Here is a 26,519-nt window from a genome sequence, read left to right as displayed (position 1 = left end):
ACAAAAGAGGCCCAGAGGCAGCCAACAAGAGGGCTACAGCGGCCACAGGGCCCTGGATGGCAAACATAACACAACTGCTGCACTGTCACCCCCTCTATCCAAACTTGGCACGCTCATCCACAGGCCATCAATGCCCTCTGCTTCTCCCAGGAGCCTAACACTTTTCTGCACAGCTAGCTAGCACATTAGCATGCAGCCCCATCCCCCTGCAAGGGCAACCAGCCACTCGCAGCAGCACTCATCATACACAGAAATGCTTCATGTGCAGCAGCAGCAGCAGCAGCAGCAGCAGCAGCAGCAGCAGCAGCAGCAGCTGGGGATCTGATGTAAAAGACAATCATGATGCTCAAGCTAGATTTTGGGTGGATCTAAAAGGCAACTGATTCTGACAAAAGCAAATAGTGACGTCAGACCTGGGTGTCTCCACCGTTCAGGAGTCAGTGATGGATCCCTTATCTATTGATGGGTCCACCCTTGGAAGCCTACCTGACTTTGAACTCAGCGAGCTGTGGCTGCGCCCCCGGTTCAGCACAGTAGATCTGGGGGAAGTAAAATCGGTGCGACTGAAGGTTGATGTCCATGGTGTCCACACACAGCAGACACACAGGTCAGCCCTGTTTGGCGACTGCGAAAAAGTGAGGAGAGAAACGCCGCTTTTTCCTTTGTCTGTCCTGAATTTTGTCGCTGACACTTTCGCTAAAGGTCGGAGTTCAGCAGCAGCATCCCAAGTCACCTTCTCCCCAAGTGGTCGCAGGGCTACAGGGCGCTACAACCAGGACGGCATCCCCCTCCTCTTCGTCTCCACAGCGCACAGAACATTCAATCACCTCTGCTGCCCGTCACCGAACAGGCACACTAACCTATTTCCCCACTAGCAGCCACTGTACACTCAGCAGCTGTGAGCACAAGAACAAAGATGACTCCAGTAAAAGATGCCGAAGATCCTAAAGACACCGGAGTGGCAAAAATAATCCTGGTGTGTGGTCATAAATTCATCCTTCAGCTGGGGAAGTGAGGAAAAAAGGAAGGAGAATATTGAACAGTGGGGGAAAGAGAGGCTTAAAAACATGAGAGCTGCCCTCAGCCACATACAGGGGAGACTGAATGGGAGATGAGAGTCCTTTGGTTTTTACGCTTCACAGATAGAGGAGGGGGGAGAGAGAGAGAGGGAGAGAGAGAGAGAGAGAGGGGGATAGAGAGAGATTCCCGGTGCTGTGAGGCGTTGCCCTCCCACTGCCTCTCCTCTCTGTGTCTCATTGGATTACCTCCTCCCTCTCCACCCCCCCACCCCCCCGTCCCTCCTTGTCCCTCCATCCCTCCCATCCTCCCCTCCCAGCTGTGACAAGAGCGATGGGCAGCCAGCCCCGGAGGCTGCTGGTCCTGCCCCTCCTTCTCCTCCTTCCCGCTGCCACCCCCACCCTCTCCTCCCCACCCGGCTGCCAGATTGGCCGAGGCGAGGATGCGTAAGCCCACACGGAGAGAGGGAAGGGAGGCGAGGAGGAGGAGCATCAGATTTTAATTCATCTGATGGCTCCCATCTTTTCTCGCATATGATTTGAGGTGGCAGGCCGGACTTGGGTGGAGCTTTGGATGCAACACCATCATACACACTCACATACACACACACAGACATATACATACACTGGATCAGTGAAATGGGTTCATTTACAGGAAGGGACAGGTGCAGATAGAAAAAGCTACACATCCCTCTGTTGGAATTTGGTAACATCGTGGTTCAATTGGCTTTGCACAGTGAACCACACACAGCTAGAAGCATGTATGTGAAGATGAAGATTAACACGCGTGATAATTTGAACTAAATGAAACAGTGAATCATCCTCTTGTCTACATCAATAAAACAAACAATAAGCAACCAGATTTCAGTCCATCCAGATGCATGTAGATTATGAGTTACATACAGTAAACGGATGGTGGCTGTAGCACTAATCTTCTGGGCGGTTTCCACATCACAGCAGGTCTGCCAGTAAACTATAAATCCCTCCCATATTTACTGTACATCCCCTGACATCCCTGGAACGGTCTCTTTCTAGTACAGCTCACCCCGCTCACATCACCCACATCTGTCCTGCTGTGTTTTGCCAGCAGGCAATTTCATTGATTGCACCGGCTATAGAACTGTTGGATGACATGGTTTGCTCTGTAATCGGTGTGGACGGCAGTGGACATTGCAATTTGGCAGCAATTTAGTACAGTTAGTACTCGGCTGTTGTCAATGGTGTTTGGCCGCTGACCAATAAAATGTCTTTCTTGTCCTTTCTTTTGTGTGATGTTGGTTCACATATTTGCCAAACCCTGGAGGAAAACATATTTGCTTCAAGTGAGATGCTAATGTCTGCTTGCAATGAGTTGCGTCATGTAGCCTCCTCACAGAAATGAGGCGTCATTACAGCTCCAAAAAAAAAAAATCAAGCACAGATTTAAAGTGGTACTCCAGTGATTAAGCGCTGCACTTCCATGAAGTTGGGAGGCTCGCAAGAGACAGGTCAAAGCCCCCATACACTGACTTTTAATAGGCCGATCTCCACAAATGCTGCACAGATGCTGCGTTTCCTATGATTCAAGTCACTAGCATCTTTCATTAGACTTCCCCTGCCTGGTAAACACCCATGCCTTTCAAACTCAGCGCCACAGTTTTTAATACAGACTTCCTGTTAAAATGTTTAGTCTTCAAGATAAGCTGAGAAAACCAAGCTGACATCGTCAAGGTTGTTTTCTTACACTTCAGGAAGCTCCTCCAAAGCCACAGCCTGTGAAACACCCCATGACGAGTAAACTGGGCTTCATGTGGAAAACAGGTGGTGTGGCCCTTTAAATATGTAACATGAACGATGAATTTAAAGAAAGTTCCTGCAGAATTCTGATAGATTTCTTTGTTTTTGAGGGTTTTTGCTGGCTCAGGGGAAAATTCTACACCGTCTTTGTGCTGAACAGCAACATGCAGCCACAACACTGCAAACAAGATAAGTCAGGGTCGCCTCTTTTTATTGAGTATTCTCATACGGACCAGAGTCTTGCTGTGGCCTGGCCAAAAAAATCGAGCAGAAAGAGAAAGAGGATGACTGTGCTGGTGTGCAGCACGCATGGAGCATTCATGTTGCACACACAAGTGTGATTAATTTGGTGTAATGCTCCTGACTTGAGGGTGACAGTAAAGAGTTTCACTGAAATGAAATTCAACATAATTCCTACTAACCATATTCAGAGATGGACGGAAAAGCACTGTTTTCTGATATAATAGTTACTTTATTGGGACATTACGAGCGGTCGAGTGCTGTACTGTACTGTAACACTATACAATAACAAGAGAAACTGGAGCAACTGTATGCTAATTGCCATCCCTGACCCCCCACAGGTTGGAGCCATTATTGCACTGTTATTGTGTAATCTGATCTTAGCATTAATCCATTTAGTCTCCTCTTGAGACCTTTTACTTTATGAAAATCTGAGGCATGTGCATCCATTTCCTAAAACAAGTCCTATTAGTCTTTGTCCGTCTTGTACATCATACCAGCAATCATTACTGAGAAAACTGCACGGTTCCTCCCACTGCCACTGGAAGCGTTTTTTCATATGAGACTGAATCATTCATTAAGGTGCCATTGCCATGTGTGAGCATGTTGTGGGGTTTCAGCTTGATTTCTGAGCTTCATGAACTTCCACGGTGGCCAGTGTGTGTCCAGTGTGTGACAGTTAAATCAATAACGACATTCTTTCCAAATTAAACTTCCAAATTAAACGCCATGGGCAGCATCCCACACTGACTGTGAAACAGACTGAAGCAGCACACTGCTGCATTTACATTAAAGCAAATGCATGAATCGTTTCTTTCCATGAGAAAGCAGCGAAAGACTGACGATGGACTGAACAGCAACAAGTCGTTCATCCCTCTCTGCCTTTTTCTGCTCAAGAGGAGAAGAGCTTGTTAACCAGAGTGTAGATCCTTGGTCTCTTATCTGAGCAGCGGAGCAACTGTCATCGCAAGCAGAAAACACACCGAGCAACACTGAGCACGAGAGGGAAAAAACAGAATAAAAAGACAGATCAGAGGTCGCAGATGGGAAAGAGAGTAGGAATGATTTTACAGTAATGGGATGAGGGAGGGCAGTCAGAGTATTGAAAGAAGGTGGCGTGAGGGAAGGGGACAGGGGAGTAGACAGATGGACAGAAAGGTAGAGAGAGTAAAATAGTGCTTGGAGAGAGAGAGAGAGTGAGTCGGGGGAAGGCAAGAACATAGAGGAGAGAGCTGGAGAGAAAAGGGGAGAGGCAGGATAGGAAGGTGAGAGGACGCCCATCCCCCATCCCTTTCTCTCTAACAGGTTAGACCCCAGCACCAGATTGTATTCTAATCCTCAAAGCTACACACCTCCATTTCTACAGTGTGTGTCCGTGTATTTGACTGTGTGTGTGCGTGTGTGTGTGTGAGAGAGTGTGAGAGTAGCCAACTGCTACTGTAACAACGTGGCTATTAGCATACAGCAGGAGGGACGGCCTTCTGTCTGACACACAGCATGGCGGACTGTGTGTGCGGCAGGGAGGAGAGGACAGGGAAGGAGGATGTGATGGAGCTTTGGGGTGAAAATGGGTGAGATGGAGAGAAAAATGATGCTGCAGGTGAAAAACAGTAGGGAAGACTGACACCAAGTTTGGGAAACGTGTGTAGAGCTACAGCTCTCGGTCCTCAGGCTCAAACACGTGATTTGTTGGAAGCTGCTCGGTAAATAACATGAGCCACTTTTAATAAGGTGGTGTGTGCAAACTGGTCATATTTGACTTTCCAGCTGATGCAAAATGCACAATCACAAAGTCTAAAGACAGCAGAATGAACGAATGGTATTTGCTGAGGGCTTTTCCTGAAGCAGTGAACTTATAGTACAGTCATTTATATAGTGGGACCTTCTAGAAGACAGAGCATTGGAGTTGTTTGAAGACACCAACAGTGACAGATAGACGTGACGTTCAAACCCTGCTGTCTGAAGTGTCCCTCAGATATTGTCAGATGCACAGCTGTCTTGGTTGCATCCCATCATGTGACTCTCTGTGAAAAAGAGCGTCAAACTCTGCATGAGAGCATCTGCTCCACAGTGGCAGCATATTCCACAAAGTTTCTTGTTGGCATAGTAGCATGTCTTTCTGTCACCGACTAATAACGATAATCTTTACAGTTGTGACCTCAGTTAAATTTCTCCAGATTATTGAAGAGTATTTCTATTTTTGTTTCAGGGCCGAGTAGAAGGATTTCAGTTTTGTCCTCAATTAACTTTACAGAGGTGCTCTGTAGGTATCCTTTATTGCCAAAAGACACTTACTAATGGAGTCTGTAGCTGCAGCATCATTTGCTTGCTTTGCATCATCTAACAATGGAAACACACATTGTGCTGTTTGATAATGTCACCAAGTGGCAGCATGTATAGTGAGAGTAACGGACCAAAGCAGCTCCCTGCAACCCCAAAACAGACTGACAAAAACTTTCTCCCTTTGATGTGTGTTTTAAACCAGTTAAACACACAGTCAGAAAGACCAACCAACCGCCTCACAGCTAGAAGGTCCCGGTTCGAATCCCGCTGTGGGCGCTGGTGGCGTGTCCTCCACCATGCCGTCGGTGCCCGCTGCTTGAGGAAAGGGGCCTTTCTGTGTGGAGTTTGCATGTTCTCCCCATGTTCACCTGGGGTTTTCTCCTTAAAAAAAAAAAAAAACACTAAAAACATGCAAGAAGATCACCACCTGACCAATGGTGACGAAGGAAACAGAGTCCCTGGCGCTGCTGTCGGATGGCAGCCCACAGCTCCTGGTCTGCCACAGAGGAAGGATGACCAGGATGGGTTAAAAGCGGAAGACAAATTTCACCAATTTGCATGCTGTGTTCAGTGTGTCTGTAAAAATAAAGGGGATTGTCCCCCTGATTCTTCTTCTTATATGATGGTCAATCGTATCAAATGCTGCACTGAGCTCTACAAGGACGAGAACTGAGACCTTATTTTCATCAGAATATAGTCTGAGGTCACTGATTATCTTAGTCAGAGCAGTTTCAGTGCTGTGGTTTGTTCTAAAGCCTGACCGAAATTCCTAAAGGATGTTATTTCCTTTAAGAAGGCTTTATAACAGACATGTGCTTGCGTGCTTGCATCTCTGTCTTCTGTCACTAAGCAGAGCACCAAACATTTGACTGATCTAATACTGTTTCAATCAAACTGGCTCCTTAACACTGGGGCACCAAACGTCAATTAAAGGGGCTATAATACCTCCACAGCTCAGCCAAAATATATTTTATCACCCTCAAACTGAAGCTGAGCACAAGCACTTTGTGCTGGAGTCAAAATAACGACAAAAATGTGTCACTGTCCAAAGACATACAGATTGCGCTGTACGTTTTTCAGGCTCTCCAGTCACATGTTGTTCAGTATAATCCAATCTGACTTCCCTTCCCCTTCATTCCCACTAACGCCCACAGTCCACCTGTACAGTCACGCTACACAAGGTAAAGTGCAGCAGAGAAAGAAAAGGGATTAAATGAGTGTGAGAGGTACGACAGAGAGGAGGTTAAACGTCTGCGACGTTTCCTGTCTTCTCAGTGAGCTCACACTGGCTCATCCTCTCAAGCCCGCGGATTGAATTTCACATGCAAACAAATACACACACATGCACACGCTGTCTGACTCACATGAGCTGATCGTTTTAATTATGCCACACACCAATGGGAGCTGGCGGAGGAGATGCAGAGGGGGAAGGGAGACAGAGCGGGGAAAAGGAGCAGGGAGTGATTTCCCTCTCATTCACAAAGATTTGATTACCTCTCTCTCTCTCTCTAACACACACACACACACACACACACACACACACACACACACACACACACACACACACACACACACACACACACACACACACACACGTCTGTGGAGATCAGCTTCAGTGATGCCTTGGTGTGCATAATTATGACTCATAAACCACACTGTTGTCACCCAGAATGCACCGTGTTATTACACACATTCACAACACAGACAGGACACGTGACCCTGCACCTGACACTGGATGCATCATAGTGTGCACCATCTTTCTCCATTTTGTGTTGTGTGTGTCGCACTGCATAATGACAAATGTGGCTGTTATTACTCACGGATGTGATGTGGCTGCAGCACCGTGCACAGGCATCGTGGTACAATCTATAAGCGACTGCATCGACACAAGTCACTGGAAGTTGTCCCATGCAGGCAGAGACACTAAACACTAAATTTTTTTTCATAAAGGTTGGCTTACAATGCAGCTGGCAAGTGCAAAATGAACCTGAAATTGATGACAGCCAATAAAAGCATCAGTTATCTGCAGCTTTTAGTAGAAAGCCTGACCCCTGTGTTCATATTCTACAAAACTAACTGCCTGGACGAGTAGCACACAGCGAGTTTTTGGAGCTTTTTCACTGAAACGTCTGCCTGTTGTGTGTGGATGGTGATGAGTGAGGTGAGACTTGAGCAAAGCAGTGAAGTTGCAGGTGTTTTAACCAAAACAATGACAGCAACAAAGATGCTAAAAGCCTCCATAAAGTTGAGGGGAACTGGGTGATGATTATTTGTGGGTTCACCATGAGTGACCTCTTTCACATGGACATAGTTACCTGATGCATTGTTCATATGAAAATATTCATCATAGCAGCTTTAACTATTCACCAGATGGTGTTTTAATGGGTACGAAGCCTTGTAACCCTGAAAACTGATGCTAGGCCTATTTTTAGGATCATCAACATTTTAAAAGGCAATGCAGTGTTTACTATGGTGAGGGAACATGAGATGACTGCATCCTCGATTGCCTGCGGTTAAAAATTAGTCAGAATTTCCGACATCTCTGGAACAAAATGAAAGAAAAACACCTCAACTTCAAGGTTATAACTTTGCAAGGAGGGTGTAATCAAGAGCACACACCTGTGCAACTTCAAAGCTCACAGCTGTGCACTGAGAACAATGTACTGAGACAGAAATCTGACCTGCGTTGCTAGTCTTTCTCTATAGTAGTAGATTACAGGCAATACCATAAACCAAGACATTTTGATTTATCTCAGGTCAGCCACCAGATGCATGCAATATTGGTTTACAGTGCGTGTGTATTATGGAAAAGCCAAAGTTATCCCCTCCTCTTTGCAACCTCTCTTAGGCTTCTTTTCCTCTTGCAGCACAGCTACAGTGCAAAAACAATCATTCACGTTCACACTTGCATCAGCCCGCCTGTTAGCATGAATGAGCATCCAGAGTTAAACTGAGTTCACCTCTATGTGTTCGCCCTTGTCCTGCATGAATTCAGCACACAGTTACTATTAATGCTGGTTTTCATATGGGTCACACATACCACCGACCGCTCCTGTCAATACACATCAGGCAGCAGCAATGACGCTGGATCGATAGCACCCACATTTCACTCTCAGAGCACGAGAAAACAGTCCAATCTACGCAAATGGAGGTGGTGGTGATGGTGGGAGGCCACTGCAGGCAGGCTCAGGCCACAGGCAGGACCACACATCAATCCTGCTGTCAAACTTCATGAGAGGGGTCGCTCAGCACATAGGTTTAGTTAAAGAATATGCCACATAGCATGTAGTTAACAGGTACCACGAGGTTTATCTGAGTATATTTTAATCAAAGGGCCATTGCCAAAGTGGCAAATAGTTGAGGTCTTCAAATTGCTTGTCTGTCTAACAGCAGTTCAAAGCTCCAAAATACTGATAAATGACTTATATGATAAAAGTCTACAGCATGCTAGTAATTGGTCACAAGGCAAAGCACTGGACAATTAAAAATGTTGATGGTTCTAGGTTAAAAGTTTTCATTTAAAGGCAATCCACCCAACAACTCAAATTTCACTCAAAAGCACAAATGTCAGCCTCATGGTGGCACGACATGAAAACTCATAGACTTGCCAAAGTCATGAGAACTCAACTTTTGAGGATCAGGAATGCACAAAATTTCATGACATGCAACAAGTAGTCAATGATGATGATCTAGTAGTCAACTAACTTTCGATCTTTGTATTCACGACAAGTCTGCAGAACTATCAGGTCTGTGTCGTCCACGATGGTGTGTAATTTAGTATCAGCAGGCAAGAACTCAGCAGTGTATGAAGCACATAAAGCAACAAAGGAGTGCGTCACATGCCCAGCAGTTAATGCTGTCGTGTCAGACCAGTAGATTAACATGGAACAGGGGCTGGCTGCCTTTACAAATTGCAGCCTATTAATCAATAAGTGGAAGAGAGGGAGGGTGGAGAAGGAAACTGGAAAGATAAAATGATCAGCTTCTGGAAGAAGAATCAGACATTCAGGCTCCATCGAGCCAGGATCAGTCCTTCAGCCCAAATCCCAGACTAGAATCACAAACCCCAGCTTTACTGGCAAAGGATTTTTCCCCAGGGACCTACAGCACCTTCAGTCTCTCCACAGCTGGAGATAATTGAAACTAATGCTGAATGTCTAATCTTGACAAATGAGAAACAGAGAGTGTAGCTGTGTTGGTTGCAAGCTTTTGACTGCCTCAGTAATTGAAAAAGGAAAAGCCTCAACAGGGTTAGAGATCCAGATCTATCGAGCATGAACTTTGATTGATTTTATGACTGAAAGGTTATTGAAGATGACGTATGAAATACGGCTGCTAATCTGTTTAAACACACTGCTCATACACAATACTCTGGCTTTGCAGAGTAGTCTGCATATGATGTCATAGCATTTCTACCCTTTGCTGATATTAAATCTAAACTTTGACCTTTAAAAGCTCTTCAGAACAGCTCATTTTCTGCAGTCCACCTTATCACTGCTGTATTTCTGACCTTGACTCATGTATGTTTGAACTCACAGCACTGTGATCAGTGCTCATTAGATCACAGCACAAAACAGCTGTTTGTGTCCCACTAACATGCAACCTATAGTAGGACAGCAAGGAAACACACACACAACCAGCTCAAACCGGTGGACCGAATAAACACTGTCACACTCACAGTCACCAGAGTCGATACTGAGGCGTGCTCACAGGCACCCAGCTGGGCCGCAACTAACTTTGTGAAGCGCTGGCTTGTTGTAGTGAGTCACAGTCTGTGTTGCCACCTACAGTGCACCTCTGTAAAGCACAGAATCACTCATCCGAAATTACAGTTTTTAAGTGGCCATCAGACCTAAAATAACAAAAGTATCAGCTGACAGCCTGTCAGAGGAGTTTACATCAAACACTCCGTAGCATACATGTTCTGCATGCAGCACAATTAGTGTGCACTATAAAGTAAGACAGGGCATAAACGTATTCAGGCGTGGTCCTTAATAAGTCATGTGATCTCTAGACAGTGATGAGAGCTGCAGTAGAGTATTACTTATGCCCACTTGGTCAAGATATTTAGGGATTTGTCTGATTTACCATCTGCCATACAGCAGGCGACAGTGTTAACATCCATGAGGATAAAGAGTCTCGCTCAAAAGCACATGTAAAGTCTAGTAAGAGTGTGTTTGGCACCATCAATGCAAGACAAGCAGTGAGAGGTTGACATGGAGCTTGTGAAGAGACACTGACCTACGGCACCCCGGTGGTCAAAATCACACTCTGACCTTGGGACACACACATACAGATCTGAATGCCAGCAGCACTTAGTGTGAGCTCATGCTTCCTCCTGTTCATGATGAACCTGTGCCAAGTGCTGGCACCCCACCCACATCTATGTAGCAGCAGGCTTGCAGCTGATTGGCTGCATGGCTGGGTCCTGCCAGTAACTGTTCACCTGATAGGCTCTTACAGTCGGCCACTAAAACCAGTGCTTGCATCCCTGACACAGCTGTGTCTGGATGCTGTAATGAATACTTTCAGCTGATTGGTTCCCAGCAGAGATGGTGTGTGCGCGTGCATGCGCATGGGGGTCTCGGCTATGTGCGTGCACACGCATAGGTATGCTTGAAAGAATAAAACATGTGCTTCCATCGTAAAGCCAGTCATCAGCTATGTGTCGCAATGAAACATCAAAACGCTTCTAACAATTCTGCACGTGTAGTCCGGTTTCCATGACAACACCTCTTTTTCTCCGCAGACAACCTCCACGTGACACATCACAGAGCGAGCTGGAGTCAGAGATGCTAGCTGCTTCATCAAAGCCCTGTCGCTCTGTGCATATACATGCGGGAATCTTCACGTGCTGCTCTCAGACCAGCCGCTCCTCCTCTTAAAGGTCCATATTCTGTCGGCCAACAGGTGACCTGCCGGTCAATAACAGCGCGTGTTCCTCTGATACACCTTTTGTGCTGCGGTGACATGCACGTCACAGGCCTCTGGATGAAAGTGTGTCGATGAAACGCACAGAAAGCCCGACCATGAGATGTTTAGGCTTATCTTTGCATGTCCTTTAATATCCCACGAAAATGCGCAGTTGAATAACAGCAGTCTGCTTCATTGTGCAGCAAAAGAGCAGCGCATGCTTCTGCTTACCTCATCTTCCTCTCCTGCCCGTTTGAATGGGATGAATAATGTTTTCTGCCTGCTCAGTGCTTTGTCCTTGAGTTGAGTTTTAGTAAAAAAGAAAAAGAAAAGATCCAGATCCAGCAGCAGCAGCTCCGGATGTTTTAATAAAAAACAGCGATCCTGCCAGCGAACCCTGCAGCCGGCTGGATGTGCAGATGTGAGGGTGGGAAAAGGCGACAGGGTGTGGAAAATGCTACACGGATGCCCACAGTTTTCAGGTCTGTCTCTAGAAAAGGAAGAATTGTTTTTCGGTGTCTTGTCAGGCGGCTGGTGGTTCGGTCGAGGCCATCTCAGAGGGCGGCACGCCGCTGTCCAGAGGACGAGGAGCCGGGCGGAGTGGCTGACAGCGGCTGCTGTGGTGCCATCTTTTCCCCCCTTCAACCACTGGGAGGCTGGATGTGGAGAGAGAGAGAAAGAGAGAGAGAGAGAGAGAGAGAGAGAGCGCACTACTGAAATATTCATGTCTTGGTGCTTTTGCTGCACGGCAGCGCCCTCAGAGTGGTGATCCAGCTACCGTGCAGGCAGGTATGAAGAGGAAACACTGACTTCTTTGAGAGTAAGTTCTGTCAAAATTAATTACAAAAAATGTAGAGATAAATAGCACAGACACTGATGTATTTCACAGTAACACAACAGTTACGGAGGAATATTAGTGATTAGTGATTGGATAAAAAATACCACGATTACGACAAATACTTTAAGCCTTTAAGACCTTGTAGAAATTGTATTATCTTATTGTATGGTGTGTGTGTGTGTGTGTGTGTGTGTGTGTGTGTGTGTGTGTGTGTGTGTGTGTGTGTGTGTGTGTGTGTGTGAGAGAGAGAGAGAGAGAGAGAGAGAGGGAGAGAGATTTCTGGATCTGATATCTGATGAATTGAATAAAAGAGATATTTCATTCCATTTTAGATGAACTACATCCAGTCAATGTAACATTTCCATAATGTTTTATAATATAGGAATTCACTCACTTTAAAGTCATCACATCCTATTTCTTCTTCTTCTCTGATATTCCCTTTTTAACTCTCTGACTGATGACTTAAGCTTTACTACGTGCAGCTGTACAAAAGTCTTCTTGTGGAAACAGAGACAATGTGATACTGTCAGCAATATGAACAGACAGACAGAAAGTATGTGGCACACACACGCACACACACACACCTGTAAGCAGCCATGATTGACCAGCTAACATCTGTCTCTGTCTGCAGCAGCCAGCTGTTTCCTCACATGGAGAACAGACAGGCTTGGTTAAATGTCCATGGAGGACCTGAGTTTAGACTGTGTTGTCTGCTCCTTGGCAGTCAGACAAGACTATTGGCTCCTTACTCAGTCTGCAATGTCTCCATTGGACTGCTCTCTCTCTTTAACCTCCCTGCTCTGTCAGAATTCAGGTTTTCTCTGCACTCTTCATTGATATTTGCAAGACTTGACGTAAGAAGTAAGAAGGTGGCAGCTGCTCAGGTTGTAATTTTAGGGCATTTGTATCAAGGTATTAGTTGTGTACTACATGTGCTATAAAATGCAGCCCATCACATTTAAAACAGCCTAAAAAGTGCACCTGCAGACCACTTCCTGTGGGTTACATCATACTGGTATTCAGACTGGAGTACATGCCAACTGTTTTGAATTATCTGGTTTGTTAAAAGCTGACATAAGACAGAACCACTGCCAACAAGAGATTTAGTATAGTAGAACATATTTTGTTGTATGCTTTGCTTTTGTTTTGAATTATAGGTACAGCTGTTAAATATCCCATTGCTCCAGTTTATGATAATGCAGGCTCATGCTACATCTCAAGGATTCAAAACATGCCTGGTGCAATGTCGCCTTCTCACCAGTAGAGGTCCTCCTAAAGTCCACTAAACTGGTTCACTGAGCGGTGAGGATCCACTCTCAGGTCATGAAAAAGTTGAGCCCCTGTTTTAAAGGAATACTGATTTTAATAATTTGATCAGACTTTAAACCCACATGATGTCACCTTGCTCTGTGCATTGCTGTGTTTGGGTCCTTTATCTCCACAGGAGGGCGCTAAGGCTGTGGACACTTGGCACTCGCCCACTTCATTATGCCTCACAAATGATGGATATCACTGTTGTGGTATTTCCACAAAATGTTTAAAGAGTTGCTTCATTATCAGATTTATGTTTTTTCACTTACTGTGACACATCTTATCAGTCCAGTCTGAAAAGGTGTAGATAATTGGAAGAGTACAAGGACCTGCTACAGGAAAGATGTGCTACCACAGCAGTTTTATGTGCCTTAACAGAGTCAGCTTTTGACTCAAGCTTTATTGGACTGAATCAAATTTAAAAGGTTCCTCTTGTGGAATTTTTCTCACAGTGGGAGTGGAAAATGTTATACCAGGCACAGCTCCAGCATTTTCCACAAGTCTTTATCTGAGTGTTTATCTGACAGAAAAGCTCACGGCACGTGATTTTCCACCCTGCACATACACTCACATTCACACACTTAATGGCAGATAATGCAGGAAAAAGCCATCCCATTAGTGATCATAGTTTTTTATTGTTTGTTCTGAACTAGAATGAGCCTTTTTTCACTGATCCTGGTACATCCTGTATATTAGTTGTGCTCACAGTGGAACATTAATGTCTAAACTACAAACATCACAGCACACAAGCATGAGACAGACTCACTGACATCAAACAGTTTCCCTTATCCACCACACAGCCAGTGCTCAGTACGAACACACATCCTGACTTACAAACTCAAAACTTGACATATAGAGTGACAGAGAGAACGTTTACAGCAAACACAGGCATTCAATGAGATAATATGCAGGTACTAGTGTGAGAGAAATGGATCTATGACAACACTGTGGTCTCTGATGAGGCTAAAAATTCATTAAAACTTTCACACTGTCTTTGAAATGAATAATCGTGGCGTAAAACATCGCTGTAAAACTCAAAATGTTTCGCTCCAAGTGCTCATGTTGTTCACGCACGACTGGACCCAAGTCAGGAGGGCCTGCAGAGGAAAATCATGTCACCCTGCAGTTTAAGAGCCGCACTCATCCCCATTTTAAAACCAATTTCTTGTTGTTTTTTTCTTTGAAGGAAAGTCTTTCTTTGCACAGTTTCTGTTCAAGTGGCTGGTTTGGGTCGGTTCACTCGATGGCAGGGACGCGCTGGTAGTAAATCTGCCTCAGTAACAAATCTGAAAGTACTGGCTGGGCGATTTGATGGGGCTCTTGTAGGTGGATGTGTCCTGCGCTGCAGTGTTCTGGTTTGTGGTGGTTTTCTGCAGGTTTAAGGTGAAGGACGGGGTTGTTTTCCTCGCCTGCGGTTTGCTTCCCCCCTTCCCCTGCGGTGTGGCCGTTGGCCCGCTGTTGGCAGGCACCGTCGCCACAGATTTGGCGGTCTCAGAAGACCCAGTCTTTCTTGCGAGGGGGCTCAGATAGATCTGCATAGTCACTAAGTGAAGTGGTGAAGTGAGGTGAGGAGGGTGAGTGAAGAGACAGAGGGGAGAGGAAGGGTCAGAGCAGAGGTTGGAGGTGGGTGTAGTTAAAGGGATCAGGGTTAGGAAATGAGAAAAAAAGACAAAAAAAAAGGGGTGAAGGGGTGAGGGGAGGCACACAAGTCATGGTGAGATGTGAAAAATGAAAAATGAAGGGTGGGCATAAAATAACAACTCAAACACAACACTCTCAACTTTGAATGTACAGGTGTTTGATATTTCCTGTGATGTTGTTAGGGATGAATCCTACCTTTGCAGTGTGTCACACGCCTTGTCCCTGCACCAAAATAACACACACACACACACACACACACACACACACACACACACACACACACACACACACACACACAGATGTCTGATTTATTTACATGTAGCAATCAGCGGCACTGTCATGTCAGTCTTCTGTATAATCCCTTGTCTTTTTTTTTTTTCTTTTTTTTTTTTTAGAGGCTTTGTCAGCAGCTGTTTCACATTCCTGTTACGAGGCTGAACGCCGCCTGGAGAAAAACAACTGCAGGGAAGCAAGGAGCCAGCTCACTTACCTACACTCACTGCAGCCTCCTTGGACTTGCTGCTGTTACAATGAGAAAGAGAGAGAATTTGATACAGAGACAGAAGAGGGCACGGCTCGGAGAGAGACGCACAGCAAAGAGATGCTGTGACGCAGAGACAGAATCAGTGAATCTGACGGTTTTGTGAGAATGAACACATCAGTTCATCACACCAGTTTCAGTCTGACTAAACGCTCAAAAATCCCGTTCAACTCGGTACTGTGGTTTGAGGTCACAAAACAGGATGTTGGGTTTGGAAATAACCTTGATTTTATTTGAGAGATTTGTTTCCAACTTGATGGGCCAGGAATAACTGGGTCACCCCAAAATCAAAGGAAATATATATGTGCACTGACTTCCAAGAAGTGTGTGGAAAATAAAGCTGATATTAGACAGCAAGAGAGAAGAGAAGAGTCTTAAGATGCAGCGTTGAAATGCATTTTCAGAGTTCTATTTGGCTGCATAATGATAGACGGTAACACAGAAAAGGCGTTCTCTTGTCCTTTGTACGGAGGTTTAGGAACACAGCAGTGGCTTCTTACCCCTCTGGAGGTTTCCTACAGGTGGAGGCTGCAGAGGTGGGTCGTGCTTTAGCAGTCTTACATGGACTGTCCTTCACGCTGCCTAGTGGGCTCTTCACACCACTGGAAGGGGAAAAAAACAAGTCCTGTAAGGTCAGGGCTGTTTTGTTTTTATGCCTCTTTTGCTTCAAGGCTTTTTATTTAAAAATGCAACCGGCTTAACAAAAGGTAGAAAATAAAACCCAATGAATGATAATGTTAGAAGTCTGAGATGATTCAGCATTTTTACAGGTGTTAGACATCATATGGCAAAATGTGGATGTCTTCTGTTTCAACATAGTGGGTTGTTGAATATGTTTTACTGGAAATCTATGTGATAATTACATGCAAAAGGCAATGAATTAAAGCAGTGAGGCAACCGGAGGCAAGAGAGAGAAAAGCAAAAGAAGAAGAAATCAATATGAGTGAGAGAGGAAGAAGACAGAGGATAAGGTGAGATCAGAGTGGAGGGAAATGAAGCACGATTGCTAATGATGACTATGGTGATGATGATGATGATGATGATGCTTCTCATTTCATCCTAACACTGAATGGACAGCCTTAAGTGAGTGGAGATTTACTTCTCTCTGTGCAATTACCCAGATAGAGAGGTAGCACATTAAGGTACCGCAGAGAAAACCATCATTCTCTCTGACTGATGCTATCTAATGGTGGTATCATTTGAAAGGTAATTGAGAGGAAGACATCTGCAGAGAACGGTTTGCTGCTTTATTGCTTTGAAATAAAAGCGAGCAATGGAATAGTTGTTGAGCATCCATGCGCGGTGTTTCTTGGATAATGGAGACTGCCTGCTGATTGCTTTTGCACATTAGATAATGAGAAGTGAAGCTTGAGATCTAAGGCTCAAGTTTCAATACAGGCTGCTCAGTGTAAAAAAAAAAACAAAACCTTTTTGCTTTACTGTACAAATGCCGATGACAAAAATATCTAAAACATTCTAAAATATTTTTTTATTGCATTTATGTCTGTCTCAGGAGATTATGTGACTCATCGTGAAAGAAGTGTTTGACCTGCGGGGAGGTGTTGGGCTGTAGTTCCTGGCTGTGGCACTGGAGGGCAGCGTGGAGCTCTTCTTCAGGGAGGCCGAGCTGGAGGTCACCATGGGCGGTCTGGAGGGCAGAGCGAGAGACACGGGCCTGGCTGCAGGGACACACACACACACACACACACACACGGGGTTAAGTATGAACTTATGGATTTCCTGTTAGTGGTGGTTGTAGTGACTGCACAAATAGTAGTGCGCTGTATGCACAAATAAAGGCCCTTGATGAAAATGAAAGGGACGTGAGGATTTTCTTGGTCTTATATGATCATGCATATCTTTCCTTTTCCTCTGGAATTTTTTTGATCAAATGATTATTTAATAAAATCAGTGGTTAACACCTTAAAAATATACATCTTAGCAAGCATCTATCAAATTTAGACATCAGACAGTTGTGCTGTAAAAGTGAACATGCAATATCAAGTAAATCACCTCTTTTTTCACATTATGTGTTATGTACTGGTCATGCATGTGTGCCAACATGTAGTGAAAACTGTTCGAATATTATTGTTCTCAGTCAGCCACAATGAACACAAATTGTGTGCTCACCTTTGGCACCCGATGGTCTCCTGCCACCAGCTGCAGCTTGGTGCTCCTCAGAAATGTTGAGCCTCTTAAGGACGTCGGCCAGAGCCATTTTCAGCAGCTGGATTTCATCTTCCTGCATCTGCATCCTCTGCTCAAGATAAGTCAGCCGGTCAGCCACGTCCAGTCCACTGGCTGCCGAGCTGCGGTCATCTGAGGCATAGATAGATAGATAGATAGATAGATAGATAGATAGATAGATAGATAGATAGATAGATAGATAGATAGATAGATAGATAGATAGATAGATAGATAGATAGATAGATAGATAGATAGATAGATAGATAGATAGATAGATAGATAGACATTACATAACTGATGACATGCATTAAAGATTTAGTGAGTCCATTAAAATAAGCAGGGGAATCTTTGCTAGCCTCCAAACCACGTCTGAATATGTTTAAATATGGAGATTTCTCAGAGCAAAAGAAAGAGCAAACTCATAGAGCAGCAGTCAGACAGACCTTGTTAACCGAGGGTGACATGCATAACCACACACACACACACACACACACGCAGGGAGAGAAAGATGCCAAGAAAGAAATGAAAATGCAGCTGACTCATACTGAAAGCATAAGGCCGTTTGGTGAGGGGAAAGCTTGACTATGAAAGAAAACAATCCTCTAGACACAAAGTAAGAAAGTGCTTTCAACTGTCCACTCACTAAAAAAGCCTCACGTTTAAAAAAAAAAAGGGCCAGTGAAGAAATGAAAAATAAGAAAAATACTTCTTGAGCCACAGAATTATTCTCAGATTGAAATGCTACCTCGACATGAATATAGTCAGAGAGAGGAATAAGCTCTTGTGCCTATGCATTGAGCAGAAATCAAGCTAATGAGGTCACAGCACAGCTGGACTCAGCGGATCATCCACTGTCATCACACAGCAGCATGTAAACAAAGGTTTCTGAGTACACGTCCAAAACACGCTCAGCTGTCACCAACACACTGCGACTTCTCTTTCGGTCTACTTGATTTTTCCTTTCGCTGCTGGCAATCATCAGTAACAACAGTTCGGAGGTGATACCGTGGGAGACACTGGACGCTGAAGAGCAGTCAGGGTGCCTCTGCTGGCCGGTGGGGCCCTCCTCCACCACGCCCGTCGTCTTCCTCCTCTTCCTCTCCTCTCGCGAGCACACTCTCTCGCTCCTCTTTCCCCCTCTGGCTCCAGTCAGATAGGCCGGCTCTCCCTCCATCTGATTTTGATCCACTGGCTTGCGTCCACTAAGATCTCATCTCCTTTGCTCAACTTAGGTCACACATACACACACATGCAGACACACACACTCAGAGCAGCCTTTCTCCTGTTTGGTCCGCCTCTGTTTACAGCATCCAAGCAGTATTACAGCATCTGCAGCAGGCGATGAGGTTACTGTTGTTTTGATCCTCTCACATTTCCTTGGTGGTCGCCTGACACGCTCTGGGACGCGGTGATGTGTATGACAGTGCTTAAAGCCCTTTTGCTCAGGGTATGTGCTTGTACAAAGGTGGGGGTGGGGTTGATAATGCTTAAAAACTCAGCAGTCGTCCAATTCAGCCTAAATTGTCTGTACATGTGTGTGTGTGTGTGTACTTGCATGTGTGTGTGGGTGTGCAGTGTACAATGATAATCCCTCAGACTGAGCCTCTTTGACCCCGCCTCCGCACATAAGCCCCATGTCATTATGAGAGATGGAGATACAGGGAGGAAACAGCAGACATAAACCTGAAATGTGGCCTGTTCTTGTGTCGTGCTGCAGTAAACATCTTACGTACATCCGCACAGTAACCGGGGTCACGGCGCGGGTCACGGCGCGGGTCACTGCGAGTCGAAGGGAGGGAGAGGAAGAAGCGAAATGAAAACCCATGCGTGCTTTACTGTAGCTGCAGAGTGAACACCACGAAACACACTGAAACATGAATCAGCTGTGAAACGCAGTCATGTAATGAGCCATTACTTCCAAGCAGTTTTCCTTTTCCGATAACACTGACTGTGAACAAAAGGGATCACAAACTAGTTGGCAAGCAAAGTTGAAACAGCTGAAAATGAATAAATACTTTTCAGAAATAGTTCAAACATCTTAACAGTTAAAACAGTTGAGAACAGATGAAGGGCTGAAATATTGAACTTGAATTAATGGTCAACAAAGCTAAAAGCGATGGATAATGTTAATTGAAAAGCCAGGTTTTTACTACTTCACTAGCTTCACATATGATTGACACTTCAATCATATGAATTTCTTTTTTTTAACTTTTCTACTGTACCTTTATATCATTAATAGTTCAATGATACGCTCTTTAAAACCAGTCAGAATGAAGCTTGAGTTCATGTGACAGGGATGTGGGTTAGTTTAGCATTTAGCGTTCATATGCATGAAGCCTCAAAGCCTTTGTAGATTTTCTTAAATGCGTGTTTTCTGATGTTAAATGGATTTCTTTTCAGTTCTTGGGAAGATGTAAGTCTTTTCAGATCTGACTTTTTCCTCCTGACAGTGACGATCAGCTGTGGGCGAAGACTCAGTGTAGCTGTTCAAGCGTGCGGCCACCACCAGTAATCTGTCTCTCATGGTGAGTTGTGACTCTGTGTAGGCCTGTAATTTTCTATTTCTCCTCCTGTCCCGGCCGTGACATCATCCTCGTGCCACCTCCACAGTCCCATATGGGATTGGGATTAGAATAGCACATAATCCCAGTGCTGTAAAAGGGAATTAGCAGCCGAAAGCTCAATCTCTGCACTAACTCAACTATACAAAGAACAGGCGTGCTCCCTGGATGCCTTTCATGCAAATGTAAACACACATATAAACATGCATTAAGTCTATCTCTGTGCCTCTGACTCACACACACACACATATCCACACACGTGCACACAGCCAGGATAGCACTAACAGCTTCAAAATTCATATACCCATTATGCATCTTCGCAAAATGAAAATACATTAAGGCACAGAGAGGCAGTGGAGTGTTTTAATCTCTGCTCACAGATGGCGTTTCCTGAATGAAGGAACAGCATCTGTCTGCTCATATCAGCACCCTGCATGCTGACACATCAGGCCTCATGTGCAGAAGCAATCCTTCACATATTAGTCCACTGATAGTAATATCCCCGAGGGGAAAGGGCATTTCCCTAACTCTCCACACCCAAGGCACATTCCAGTACTCACAACTCTGTGTGTGTGTGTGCGTGTGTGTGCGTGTGTGTGTGTGTGTGTGTGTGTGTGTGTGTGTGATGCATTGGACAGGTATGCAGGAAAAGAAGAAATTTAGCTTTAAAGTTGTACAGAGTGCAAAGTGGAGTCAATCTATTTCTGCTATTTCTGCCCTGATGAGAACTCTGTGAGGCCAAAAAGGCTGAAATATGTCTTTTCTGCTTGCAGAGCGTTTTCTGTTCTGTCACCAGGTTTAAAGACGTCTTTCATAATCCAAAATGAAACGTGATGAATGTGATAATGAAAATAAATCATATGAATTCCTTTGAGACACACTGGTAGTGCAGTTTGAAGAGTTAGAAATTACGGCACCCAAAATGAAACACAGGCCATCACTTTAGTCTTACTCTAATCCAGATTAATGTCATTTAGATTAGGTGATTTCAGCCTGTGAGCTATTTTATTACTTCATCTGTTCTTTTTTTAACAAATCTGCAAACCTGTGCAAACCACACATGCAATGCACACCCGGTTTATTTCAAGAAATAAAGACGTACTTCATTCATAAAAAGCACATTAAAGAGTCCATTTTTGCCTTTATCTAGCGGTTAATTTGGGTTTTATTTGCACATTTCAAACATATTTATTCAATGTTTTGAGCACCGCAATCAAAACTAAACAAAATATGTGTTTGCCTTCATTGTAGTGGGGTGGAGCGAGCAAATACAACCAAAATCTCTCCATCTGCTACAAGAAGTAAATGAGAACTATATGTTGTTGAAAGGACCCTTCTGCTCTCTACCTGTCATGAAGTCAGTGTCGGGTGCCAGCAGTGAGTCGCTGTGGTAGCTCTCCTTCAGCGAAGGCCTCCTCAGCAGGTCTTGGGCCGTCTCCTCCATCCCCAGACCCTGGTCCAACAGCTCCTCCATGTGTGCGTCCCCCTCCAATATGCCCGCTGCCATGCCCCCGACGGAGTGTGTCAGGCTGATCCTGGGTGCTCCTACTAAGTCTCCTGCGCTTCACTGCTGGGCTAATTCACCTTCCCTAAACCACCCGTGGCCACCACCTCTCGCCTTCCCCCTCCTCCTTCTTCCCTCGCTGTCCCGTGAGGAGTTGAGGGTGCAGGGAGAGGGTGATGTCACTCAGAGGACAGATTAAGGACCTGGTAAGCCATCTGAAGCTCAGGGGAGGGCAAGACTATGAGAGAATAGGAGTGTGTGTGTGTGTGTGTGTGTGTGTGTGTGTGTGTGTGTGTGTGTGTGTGTGTGTGTGTGTGTGTAAGAGAAGGGGTCAGGGATGCCTCACACCGGGGAACCATCGTCACATTAAAGGCCCCAAAATAACTCAATGAAAGAGAGTTGCACAACTCCAGTCCGCACACGTACAGCTACTGCTAACAACAATTAGCAACCAATTACTAACCTGTGTGCTGAGAAAACACACACACAAAGAAAACACAGCAGGGTGGGACCATGCAATTTGCTGTTGCATGCAAAGTTGCAGACAAGCACACAATTACGCTCCCAAAAAGAGCTTACATCAGGCTACCATCCGGTGTGGCCAGCCCTGGTGTACTGTAAGGATGATGAGATTCAGAGATTAGGGAGCAGAACTTGATTAATTACAGTCATCAAGAGGACAATAAGCCGGACGTGGTAATTAGACCAACAGAGAAAGACAACAGGAGCAGATGAAAAGCCAGTTAGGCGATTGTGTCGGGGTCTCCCCCAGTGTAAGCTGGCTTTCTGTCTATTTCGCATTCGCTGGATTGATTCTTTCTCTAGCAGATGCTTCTCTTTGCTGATCTGTCGAAGCTTTCTGGCCACATATTGTGGAAGTCCTGCATTCGCCTGAATGCTACAACACTGCTTAGCACTGCATTTCTTTTCCTGATGCTTCACAAAATCATGAATTCATGACAGATGGCAAAGCATTGTTGAACATAGCCAGCGATCAAATGCAAATGGGAAATGCTGTGTGTTAACTTTGATTAAAACAGAAGCAGTTTTACCTTTCTGTTCCTCTCATCTCTCATGTTCTTCATTCTTCTGTCCACATTTCTTGTCTTCTTACAAAATAGTACTTCCTGTTATGTCTGCATGCGTTCATGTGTGTCTTTACCTACGTGTAAACGTACATGTGAGAGGAACAGATAGACACTGACCATCGCTTTATACTGTAGGTGTTTCTATGTATGTCTTGTTGATTACCACCTTTACAAATACAGCACACAAACACAGTTTAGGATTTTGCTTGCTGTTATTATTAATATAGCAATGATGTCACAGTTTGCAGTATAGCAGATTATAAGCAACAATAGAAACCAAACATACATAAAACATTAAGACTATGGCAGAGAATATAAATCACATTTAAAAGATAAAGTGGGATTGTAGATAAGGCTCAGCCTTGTATGTCATATGCCTGTATGAGTCTGTGTGTCTATATAGATTCTCTGCATATATCATTTTTATTCTCCATTTTCACCTTTGCAATTCAAATGAAGCACCTTTACATTAACAACACAAGATAATATACAGTATACTACATCCTCCTGAGACACAGGCTATTCATTTGTGTCCTCTGTAGTGGACATTTGGTTTTGATCTATATCTTTTGACTCATTTGAGCTACCTTACTAAGTCCTGGTGTGCTCTGTAGATGACATCCTGGCCTTTCCAATGACATCTCATGTGTTTGGGTGGGATGAGGAGCACTTTGTTCTCATGCTGAGACAAAATGGAGACCACAGCAAAATGCAAATGCCAGGAAAAGAGAAAAGATAAGTCAAATATTGTTAAGATATTGTTTGTTTTTTTTTAACTATGGTAATCATATATTTTCTTATTTATGAACATGCCAGGAATCATAAATTGGAGTCAGAGTTCAGTTAAACATTTTTGTTAGGAGAAATAATAGCAATGTTATGAAGGTTTGATAAATTTTGTTCAGTGGTTCAATAAAAGAGACAGGCCAAATGTTCAGTTTCATTTAAAAAAATGGATTGACATGCTTGTTTTCTTGTCAGCCTGTTATGATTTCGCTGTGTTATGGTAAAATCGTTCTGTCTAATGCTGTAAAGTCTAAAAAAAAATATTTTTACAAAATTCTAAATTGTGAGTTGTTTTAGCTCCAAAGAGGCAGGAAATCACAAAACAAATTAAACTGAAAGATACTTTTTTTCCTTGGTTCTCAGGAGGATACACAACTTGCACAAAGTATCTGTACATGGGTGTGCAGATACTTTACCAGGCACTACTAGTACTCTCTCTATGTATTTGTCTTTCTTTCTGTCTGCCTACCTGGTTCTTGGATACCATATAGGCTACTGTTAAATGTGAATTATGTTGGAGTCAGAGCATTTGAGGTAAAAAAAAGAAAATCGCTCAAGAACAGCCATAAGCCAGTAAAAGCTTAGCATTAGTAAGATAAGGAGTGCGTGTGGTCTTCATGGAAAAAAAGGCTCCTCACTGGATAAAAGGATAGAAAAAGGCTCAGTTACAAGAAGTTTTTATTTTACACTTTACACCATCAACATGTAAGGACTAAAGGCCTTGACATATTATTCTATAAAAGCGGTTTTAAGATATGCTGAGACAAATTGCTCAATGCAGCAAAATCTCCCCCTCCTCACCCGCAGGTTCCCACACACTAGCCAATAGTCTTAGAGCAGACTGCCGCACCTGAGAGGCTTCTGAGGTCAAAGTGTGCTGCTAGTTATATTATTATGAGACTAATGGGCTGTTGTGCTGGCGCTGTTATCCCTTTGTAACAGACACTAAGAGCCTGTAGTGTGTGTGTGCGTGCGTGTGTGTGTGTGTGTGTGTGTGTGTGTGAGCGGGACATTCCTAATGCTCCGAGGCCTGAACCGGGATAAAGGCCAAAGACAGATAATGACTCCACTGACAGAGGACATGTAGGGAGAGGAGAACATGGGAGACGGACGGGAGCAGGTTTAGATCTGATTCCTGCTGAGTCAAAATCAACAGATGACCGTGCACTGTATGTCGATTGGTGCCTAAACGAAAAGGTCAAAGGAGACGTGACCCTGACCTGTGCATGATGTCTCAATACTGACCTCCTGTGGAGATTGTTGGGCACAACAGTTGCTTGGTGGGGGAACTTAACAGACTTCCTATTGATCACATGTAGTGAGAAGAGCTTGACTTTTGCACATTATGGAGCCATTCAGAGTAGAAAAACATGGCCACAGTGGGTAAGTGTGTACACTGAAGTTAAACGTAATAAATAACGAGCCACACGCTGAATTTTCACAAAGGACTTAAAATTTATAAATATTCTTTCGATGGAACATTAAATCAGTAGGGATGTTATATAATTCTTCCAAAAAAATCCAACAGATTTTCAGAGAGCATGACAAAGTGACAATAATCTGATACACACATTGCTTCTCTACTCCAAAAATATCTAGACTTCTTACTGTATATCCCCCCCCCCTTTTTTTTTTCAAATATATCAAAATATATGTCGACAGTAAGCATCAATACAGACCACACAGAAAGCAGAATCTCATGGGTTGGTCGGGTGCTTTTGCTTTTTGACTCATGGAGTGAACACACTTCCTGTGTGGCATCAGTAAAGGTCACTCAGTGTTTGACCCCTGCCACCGTGGACACCCTGCGTGCACAGAAACCGACTTCTCCCGAGTGCTGGCTCTGCCTTGTTGTCATGGTAACAAAGGATGCAACCGTGTCCATGCAAAGCTGCTAGGAAATTAAGTCACATAAATAATTACATACAATCTAGTCCATGCTTCTTGCAGGGCTGACCAGCACTTGGGAGGATGACTCATGGCAACTTCCTCACTGAGTTGTCTTTAGCTCCATTTCCAGGAAGTCCCTGCACCACTCTCAGTCGCCCAAAACGGTGCAAGGAAAGGGGACAAGGAGAGGAAGCTGTTGAATGGTGTTGGGTTGTGGCCATGAGACGGTTCTGCACACACAGGATTCCTGCCCTCTAGGGGAGAAACACCATCAATGCACATCTGGGAGAAAGGCAACGGTGGCCAGCTGATTTGGACGGAGGGAGAAGCTGTTGAGCAAAATCCTCCATCTGCACTGCGTATTAATAAACTAGAACTCCTACATCTCCTCTCAGCCCAGTTCCTAATTCCTGCCACCTTCTGAAAACCCTCAGTGGGCTAAATTTAGAGAAGAGAAACTGGTCTCAGATCAGTACCTGAGGAGATCTTCTACCTAGAGCCCAGAGGACGTCCCGTCCTGTCTCAGGTGTACTGTCTCTCCCCTAATAGGATGAATCAATAAAAGCTCAGGTGACCATGTTGCCACGGCATTCTCCCAAACGTCACACTTAAGGTCAGTCAGGTTAGACAGGAGAGCCAGAAGTTGTCTCTTCCCACAGGTTCCAGGTCAGATTTGACTTCTGAAGTACCTCAAAGGGGAATCAGCCACTTCTGCTCCCCCCGTCTGCCAGGGTGTGCTTTGGTCTGCTCTCCACCCCCTGACAACTAAATGATAGAGACTAAACAACATTTACATCTCTGTCAACAACCGCCACTCACTCATTTCATTTCTAAACTTATAAGTTACAAATAAACAGAAAACATTTCTACCTTGGAGAACAAAGCAATAGGATATAGTTAATCAATTAGACACATTATTTCCAAATAAGTTAAATTGAAATCTT

General features: G+C 44.4%; 2 protein-coding genes across 8 annotated transcripts in view; both read right to left on the bottom strand.

The window, feature by feature from the left end:
• evlb (Enah/Vasp-like b) overlaps window positions 1-11,959 on the bottom strand; it is a 43,754-nt gene extending 31,795 nt beyond the window's left edge. The window contains exon 1 of one of the 4 annotated variants that reach the window (XM_070987207.1): window positions 11,460-11,959. In XM_070987207.1, the coding sequence (XP_070843308.1) occupies window positions 11,460-11,464 (5 nt within the window). In that variant the 5' untranslated portion in view covers window positions 11,465-11,959. Of the gene's footprint in view, window positions 1-486; window positions 1,344-11,459 lie in introns of those variants that run through there. The other 3 variants (XM_070987209.1, XM_070987205.1, XM_070987206.1) reach the window with 3 other exon arrangements.
• Window positions 11,960-13,992: 2,033 nt separating this feature from the next.
• On the bottom strand, window positions 13,993-21,885 carry LOC139348197 (echinoderm microtubule-associated protein-like 1). 4 transcript variants are annotated; one of them, XM_070988169.1, is made up of 7 exons: window positions 21,655-21,885; window positions 17,690-17,878; window positions 17,109-17,238; window positions 16,060-16,161; window positions 15,509-15,540; window positions 15,214-15,240; window positions 13,993-14,920 (listed from the first exon to the last, which is right to left on the bottom strand). In XM_070988169.1, exons 1-7 carry the CDS (start codon window positions 21,812-21,814, stop codon window positions 14,652-14,654), a joined length of 909 nt encoding a protein of 302 aa, XP_070844270.1. In that variant the 5' UTR covers window positions 21,815-21,885; the 3' UTR covers window positions 13,993-14,651. The 4 variants fall into 4 exon arrangements, with proteins under 4 accessions (XP_070844270.1, XP_070844271.1, XP_070844269.1 ...); XM_070988170.1 differs by having other exon boundaries at window positions 15,509-15,537; XM_070988168.1 differs by lacking the exon at window positions 21,655-21,885 and adding an exon at window positions 18,752-20,877 and having other exon boundaries at window positions 15,509-15,537.
• Between the last annotated feature and the right edge of the window lie 4,634 nt (window positions 21,886-26,519).

Source organism: Chaetodon trifascialis, chromosome 19 (assembly GCF_039877785.1).
Source record: "Chaetodon trifascialis isolate fChaTrf1 chromosome 19, fChaTrf1.hap1, whole genome shotgun sequence".
NCBI lineage: Eukaryota > Metazoa > Chordata > Actinopteri > Chaetodontiformes > Chaetodontidae > Chaetodon > Chaetodon trifascialis.
This window is presented reverse-complemented; position numbering and strand designations above follow the sequence as displayed.

Excerpts from the sequence above, each read along its gene's own strand:
- LOC139348197 (XM_070988167.1), bottom strand. The coding sequence starts at position 18,920 with ATGGAGGGAGAGCCGGCCTATCTGACTGGAGCCAGAGGGGGAAAGAGG. Across the intron at positions 17,879-18,751 it reads AGCGTCCAGTGTCTCCCACG|ATGACCGCAGCTCGGCAGCC; the intron begins GTATCACCTCCG and ends TCTATGCCTCAG. Across the intron at positions 14,921-15,213 it reads GCGTGTGACACACTGCAAAG|TGACTATGCAGATCTATCTG; the intron begins GTAGGATTCATC and ends CACTTCACTTAG.